This window comes from Pristiophorus japonicus, unplaced genomic scaffold, assembly GCF_044704955.1.
Source record: "Pristiophorus japonicus isolate sPriJap1 unplaced genomic scaffold, sPriJap1.hap1 HAP1_SCAFFOLD_1142, whole genome shotgun sequence".
In the NCBI taxonomy this organism is placed as follows: domain Eukaryota; kingdom Metazoa; phylum Chordata; class Chondrichthyes; family Pristiophoridae; genus Pristiophorus; species Pristiophorus japonicus.
Window position 1 is genome coordinate 80,568 of NW_027250802.1, and position 8,017 is coordinate 88,584.

Sequence of the window (8,017 nt, forward strand, 5' to 3'; positions counted from 1 at the left end):
GATCAGCCATGATGGTATTAAATGGCGGAGCAGGCTCGAGGGGCCGAATGGCCCACTCCTGCTCCTATTCCTTACGATAAGCAGAATCGCGTAGAATCGTAGCTACGATAGGGGACGGAATGTTCCGGGGGGGTGGGGGAATGGAACCTACGAAAGTACCTGCCGGCCCCGGGGGGGAATCGGGGAACGTGGTCGGAGGCCGAGATTTGCCGCGGAACCCACGGGGAGATCACGTGGGGCCAGGTCCACCAATCACTACGCAGCCTTCTCACTGATAAAAGCGGGTGCTTGGTGGTCGGTTTCGAGGGGGGTTTGAGGCGGGGGGGGGTTTCTTTACTCAGAGGGTTGTGGGGGATCTGGAACTCGCTGCCTGGAAGAGTGGTGGATTCAGAAACCCTCGGCACTTTTACGAGATGGTTGGACGGACACTTGAAGTGCAGTGACCTGCAGGGTTACGGACCTCGAGCTGGTCATTGGGGTCAGACTGGGTGACCTTTGGTTGGACGGAGCAGATATAACGGTAAGTACAGCAGGGAATCGAATACGGCCAGGGGGTGACCTCCTGGACCGGTGTTGATCGCCTGGATGGGTCGGAGAGGAATTTTCCCAGATTTCTTTCTCTCCCCAAATGGGCCTGGGTTTCTATCTGGTTTTTGCCTCTCCCAGGAGATCCCGTGACTCCGGTTGGGGTGGAGTGTAGAATGTTTCAGTGTGAGGGGTGTCGCAGTTGAGTGTGGGGCGGACTGGTTGGGCCGGGTGCTCTTTGCCTTTCCGTCATTGTTCGTGGGTTTATGTGTAACCTTCAGGGCTTCTGACCCAGGGCCCTGCGGCTCTTTGTCGGCCGGTGCAGGACACGATGGGCCGGAATGGTCTCCTTCTGTGCTGTAAACTTCTCTGTCTGTACGGGTTCCTGTTACTATAAGAACATAACATAAGAACATAAGGATTAGGAACAGGAGGAGGCCATCTAGCCCCTCGAGCCTGCTCCGCCATTCAACAAGATCATGGCTGATCTGGCCGTGGACTCAGCTCCACTTACCCGCCCGCTCCCCGTAACCCTTAATTCCCTTATTGGTTAAACATCTATCTATCCGTGACTTGAATACATTCAATGAGCTAGCCTCAACTGCTTCCTTGGGCAGAGAATTCCACAGATTCACAACCCTCTGGGAGAAGAAATTCCTTCTCAACTGGGTTTTAAATTGGCTCCCCTGTATTTTGAGGCTGTGTCCCCTAGTTCCAGTCTCCCCGACCAGTGGAAACAACCTCTCTGCCTCTATCTTGTCTATCCCTTTCATTATTTTAAATGTTTCGATAAGATCACCCCTCATCCTTCTGAACTCCAACGAGTAAAGACCCAGTCTACTCAATCTATCATCATAAGGTAACCCCCTCATCTCAGGAATCAGCCTAGTGAATCGTCTCTGTACCCCCTCCAAAGCTAGTATATCCTTCCTTAAGTAAGGTGACCAAAACTGCACGCAGTACTCCAGGTGCGGCCTCACCAATACCCTGTACAGTTGCAGCAGGACCTCCCTGCTTTTGTACTCCATCCCTCTCGCAATGAAGGCCAACATCCCATTCGCCTTCCTGATTACCTGCTGCACCTGCAAACTAACTTTTTGGGATTCATGCACAAGGACCCCCAGGTCCCTCTGCACCGCAGCATGTTGTAATTTCTCCCCATTCAAATAATATTCCCTTTTACTGTTTTTTCCCCCAAGGTGGATGACCTCACACTTTCCGACATTGTATTCCATCTGCCAAACCTTAGCCCATTCGCTTAACCTATCTAAATCTCTTTGCAGCCTCTCTGTGTCCTCTACACAACCCGCTTTCCCACTAATCTTTGTGTCATCTGCAAATTTTGTTACACTACACTCTGTCCCCTCTTCCAGGTCATCTATGTATATTGTAAACAGTTGTGGTCCCAGCACCGATCCCTGTGGCACACCACTATCCACCGATTTCCAACCCGAAAAGGACCCATTTATCCCGACTCTCTGCTTTCTGTTCGCCAGCCAATTCTCTATCCATGCTAATACATTTCCTCTGACTCCGCGTACCTTTATCTTTTGTGTGGCAGCTTATCGAATGCCTTTTGGAAATCTAAATACACCACATCCATCGGTACACCTCTATCCACCATGCCCGTTATATCCTCAAAGAATTCCAGTAAGTTAGTTAAACAATGAGTCTATCAATGAGAATAACCCCCAAAAACACCCAAACGCAGCGTAATCAATAAATAAATGACCTCACCGATTTAAAATTAGTCGACATGCTTAAGAAAACTATTTTTTTGGGGGGGGTGGGTGAGTTTTTTTACCGTGTTTTAATCAGGTTATAAACGTCGTTATCACACGCAGTCCCTCGGAATCGAGGGAAGACTTGCTCCCACTCTAAAAGCGATTCCTCGGGTGGCTGAACGGTCCAATACGAGAGACACAGACACTGTCTCAGGTGGGGCAGATATATGTTGAGGGAAGGGGAGGGTGGGACAGATAGACGTTGAGGGAAGGGGAGGGTGGGACAGATAGACGTTGAGGGAAGGGGAGGGTGGGACAGATAGACGTTGAGGGAAGGGGAGGGTGGGACAGATAAACGTTGAGGGAAGGGGAGGGAATAGAGCCCTCTGTGGCTCGGTGACAATTTTTTGTCCAAAGGCATTCCTGTGAAGAACCTTGGGATGTTTCACAACGATAAGGGCGCAAAAAAATACAAATTTTTGTTGTTGTTAAGTAAACATGGGCTGAGGTCAATCAGAGATTAAGTGCTGTTCAGTAAACACTGGCGCGGGTAAAGCAGAGATTAATTGCTGTTAAGTAAACATGGGCTGAGGTCAATTGGTGTTTAATTGCTGTTCAGTAAACATGGGCTGAGGTCAATTGGTGTTTAATTGCTGTTCAGTAAACACGGGCGCAGGTCAATCAGAGTTACATAGAAACATCGAAAATAGGTGCAGGAGTAGGCCATTCGGCCCTTCGAGCCTGCACCGCCATTCAATGAGTTCATGGCAGAACTTGCAACTTCAGTACCCCATTCCTGCTTTCTCGCCATACCCCCTGATCCCTTCAGCCGTAAGGGCCACATCTAACTCCCTTTTGAATATATTTAGTGAATTGGCCTCAACAACTTTCTGTGGTAGAGAATTCCACAGGTTCACCACTCTCTGGGTGAAGAAGTTTCTCCTCATCTCGGTCCTAAATGGCTTACCCCTTATCCTTAGACTGTGACCCCTGGTTCTGGACTTCCCCACATCGGGAACATTCTTCCTGCATCTAACCTGTCTAACTTTTCTATGAGATCCCCTCTCATTCTTCTGAACTCCAGTGAATACAAGCCCAGTTGATCCAGTCTTTCTTGATATGTCAGTCCTGCCATCCCAGGAATCAGTCTGGTGAACCTTCGCTGCACTCCCTCAATAGCAAGAATGTCCTTCCTCAAGTTAGGAGACCAAAACTGTCCACAATACTCCAGGTGTGGCCTCACCAAGGCCCTGTACAACTGTAGTAACACCTCCCTGCCCCTGTACTCAAATTGCTGTTCAGTAAATTCTGCCGCAGGTCAATCAGAGTTGAATTGCTGTTAAGCAAACAAGGGCTGCGGTCAATCAGAGTTTACTTGCTGTTACGCGAACACGGGCGCAGGTCAATCAGAATTTAATTGCTGTTACACAAACATGTGTGTAGGTCAATTAGAGTTTAATTGCTGTTACACAAACACGGGTGCAGGTCAATCAGAGTTTAATTGCTGTTAATTAAACACGGGCGCAGGTCAATTAGAGTTGAATTGACCCGCGGAACGGCTGGCTAGTTTGGCGACGCCGTATTGATCAGCCACTCACCAGCCGTTGTGTTTTTTTTGTTAACCACCTAACATTCCCGTGGGGGACGCCTGGGGACGTTGCGGGCGCTGTGCAAATACGAAGTTGTTGTTGACTTTTCCGCCTTTTCCGCAGTGTGCGGGCGCACGGCCATCTCCGACGACACGGGGCGTGTCTTCGGCGGCAAGCCGGCGCGGCTGGGGTACTTTCCCTGGCAGGTGCGGCTGCGTACGTACGACGGGAAGGTGGGCGGAGGGGCGCTGGTGTCCGACGGATGGATCCTGACGGCGGCCCACCTCTTCGACGGCTCGCGGCAAACCACGGTTCACGGCGGCATCGTCAACTTGCAGGGCCTGTCGCCGGAGAAGGCCTTGCCCGTGGAGGACGCCTTCCTGCACCAGAACTACAGGCCACAGGCCGACGGCAGCGAGCCCAACTTCGAGCACGATGTGGCGTTGGTCAAGTTGCGGGCGAGGGCCAAGCTGGGCGCCAACCTGTCTCCTGTCTGCCTGCCCGCCGCCGGTGAAACCAGCCCGCTGCGGGCGGGGAGACTGGGCTACATCACCGGGTGGGGCAAGACAGAGGTGCGCGACCGGCCCATCTTCCTGCAGTACGCCGAGGTGCCCGTGGTGGGCATGGACAAGTGCAGAGGCCTGGACTACCGGGGAAAGAGGCCAAGGTTCACGGACAACATGGTCTGCGCCGGTCAGCCAGGCACCGACTCCTGCCAGGGCGACAGCGGGGGGCCCTTCGTCTTGCGGGACCTCCGCCACCCCAGCCGCCACGTGGTGAGGGGCATCGTGTCCTTCGGGCCCCAGCAGTGCGGCAGCTACGGGGTGTACACCCACGTGGGCCGGTACCTGGCCTGGATTGTGAAGACCATGCGGGAACACGGGAGCTGGGAGGACGAGGAGACACGCGTGTAACGGCGGCTCGATCCATGGCGGTGTTGTTCCTCCTGCAATAAAATGTCATTCCGTGGGCCTTGCAGTTGTCCCGTTCCTCGTCGCCAAATGTGATATGTTCTCTGCGACATCACAGACACACACACACACACACTTACAACATGGCTCTGGACACAGGAACTTGTCAGGTGACCTAGTCGCCCGATGCCTTTATTGGACAAACAATTAGCAGTGGCTGCTAAGTAACCACGGGCACAGGTCAATCAGAGGTTAATTGCTGTTGAGCCAACACGGGCTTCGGTCAAATAGTGTTTAATTGCTGTTAAGTAAACTCGGGCTCAGGTGAACTAGAGTTTAATTGTTAAGTAAACACGGGCGCAGGTCAATCAGAGTTTAATTGCTGTCACGCAAACAGGGGCGTAGGTCAATCAGAGTTTAATTGCTGTCACGCAAACAGGGGCGCAGGCCAATCAGAGTTTAATTGCTGTCACGCAAACACGGGTGCAGGTCAATCAGAGTTTAATTGCTGTCACGCAAACACGGGCGCAGGTCAATCAGAATTGAATTGCTGTCACGCAAACGGGCGCAGGTCAATCAGAGTTTAATTGCTGTCACGCAAACACGGGTGCAGGTCAATCAGAGTTTAATTGCTGTCACGCAAACGGGCGCAGCTCAATCAGAGTTTAATTGCTGTTAAGCAAACACGGGCTTCGGTCAATCAGAGTTTAATTGCTGTTAAGCAAACACGGGTGCAGGTCCAGATGAGAGAGATGAGGTCATGCATCCACGCCCAACAGCGCCTCTCCGCCATACTTTAAAGCCTCAGCAGGGATTTTGTCCGTACCTATAGTCTTGTTATTCCTTGACACTGTCAGCCGCGAGGGTCGAAGGAATGTCCTCCTCTGTTTCGGATACTCCCCAACAGTTTGTCAACATCCTTCGCTTGCTCCACGACGACAAGCAGGGCGTGGTCCTTACCGACGGATCCATCACGGACCCAATCCACGTCCGGACCGGGGTCAAACAGGGCCGCGTCATCGCTCCCAACCCTCTTCTCAATCTTCCCTCGCAGCCGTGCTCCACCTCACAGCCGACAGCTGGAGCGGAACTAAACCACAGAACCGGTGGGTTTGCTGTTTAACTTGCGAGTGCAGGTCTATCCGAGTTTAATTGCTGTCACGCAAACACGGGCGCAGGTCAATCAGAGTTTAATTGCTGTCACGCAAACACGGGCACGGGTCAATCAGAGTTTAATTGCTGTTACGCGAACACGGGCGCAGGTCAATCAGAGTTTAATTGCTGTTACGCAAACACGGGCGCAGGTCAATCAGAGTTTAATTGCTGTTAAGCAAACACGGGCTTAGGTCAATTAGTGTTTAATTGCTGTAAGCAAACACCGGCTTAGGTCAATCAGAGTTTAATTGCTGTTAAGCAAACAGTGACTCAGGTCAATCAGAGTTTAATTGCTGTTCAGGAAACACAGGCTTAGGTCAATCAGAGTTTAATTGCTGTTAAGCAAACACGGGCTTAGGTCAATCAAAGTTTAATTGCTGTTCAGCAAACACGGGCTTAGGTCAATTAGTGTTTAATTGCTGTTAAGCAAACACGTGCTTAGGTCAATCAGAGTTTAATTGCTGTTAAGCAAACAGTGACTCAGGTTAATCAGAGTTTAATTGCTGTTAAGCAAACACGGGCTTAGGTCAATCAGAGTTTCATTTCTGTTACGCGAACACGGGCACAGGTCAATCAGAGTTTAATTGCTGTTAATCAAACACGGGCTTAGGTCAATTAGTGTTTAATTGCTGTTAAGCAAACATGTGCTTAGGTCAATCAGAGTTTAATTGCTGTTAAGCAAACAGTGACTCAGGTCAATCAGAGTTTAATTGCTGTTAAGCAAACACGGGCTTAGGTCAATCAGAGTTTCATTTCTGTTACGCGAACACGGGCACAGGTCAATCAGAGTTTAATTGCTGTTAAGCAAACACGGGCTTTGGTCAATTAATGTTTAATTGCTGTTAATCAAACACGGGCTTAGGTCAATTAGTGTTTAATTGCTGTTAAGCAAACACGGGCTTAGGTCAATCAGAGTTTAATTGCTGTTAAGCAAACAGTGACTCAGGTCAATCAAAGTTTAATTGCTGTTAAGGAAACACAGGCTTATGTCAATCAGAGTTTAATTGCTGTTGAGCAAACACGGGCTTAGGTCAATCAAAGTTTAATTGCTGTTAAGCAAACACGGGCTTAGGTCAATTCGTGTTTAATTGCTGTTAATCAAACAAGGGCTCAGGTCAATCAGAGTTTAATTGCTGTTAAGCAAACACGGGCTTAGGTCAATTCGTGTTTAATTGCTGTTAATCAAACACGGGCTTAGGTCAATTAGTGTTTAATTGCTGTTAATCAAATAAGGGCTTAGGTCAATCAGAGTTTAATTGCTGTTAAGCAAACAGTGACTCAGGTCAGTCAGAGTTTAATTGCTATTACGCAAACACGGGCGCAGACCCATCAGAGTTTAATTGCTGTTAAGGAAACACGGGCTGAGGTCAATCAGAGTTTAATTGCTGTTCAGCAAACACGGGCTTAGGTCAATCAGAGTTTAATTGCTGTTAAGGAAACAGGGGCTTAGGTCAATCAGAGTTTAATTGCTGTTAAGAAACCACGGGCTTAGATCAATCAAAGCTTAATTGCTGTTAAGAAACCACGGGCTTAGGTCAATCAGAGTTTAATTGCTGTTGAGAAACATAGAAACATAGAAACATAGAAAATAGGTGCAGGAGTAGGCCATTTGGCCCTTCGAGCCTGCACCACCATTCAATAAGTTCATGGCTAAACATGCAACTTCAGTACCCCATTCCTGCTTTCTCGCCATACCCCTTGATCCCCCTAGTTGTAAAGACTTCATCTAACTCCTTTTTGAATATATTTAGTGAATTGGCCTCAACAACTTTCTGTGGTAGAGAATTCCACAGGTTCACCACTCTCTGGGTGAAGAAGTTCCTCCTCATCTCGGTAGAAACACGGACACAGGTCCATCAGAGTTTAATTGCTGTTAAGCAAACACGGGCTGAGGTCAATCAGAGTTTAATTGCTGTTAAGCAAACACGGGCTGAGGTCAATCAGAGTTTAATTGCTGTTAAGCAAACACGGGCTTAGGTCAATTAGTGTATAATTGCTGTTAAGAAAACATGGGCTTAGGTCAATCAGAGTTTAATTGCTGTTAAGAAAACATGGGCTTAAGTCAATCAGAGTTTAATTGCTGTTATGCAAACACAAGCGCAGGTCAATCAGA

General features: G+C 49.1%; 1 protein-coding gene across 1 annotated transcript in view; it reads left to right on the forward strand.

The window, feature by feature from the left end:
* The window catches only part of LOC139241869 (complement C1s subcomponent-like), a gene marked incomplete at its 5' end in the record, with an annotated part of 55,012 nt that extends 50,260 nt beyond the window's left edge, over positions 1-4,752 (forward strand). The window contains one exon of the mRNA XM_070870110.1: positions 3,962-4,752. Coding sequence (XP_070726211.1) covers positions 3,962-4,752 — 791 coding nt within the window. The remainder of the gene's footprint in view (positions 1-3,961) is intronic.
* Positions 4,753-8,017: the final 3,265 nt, after the last annotated feature.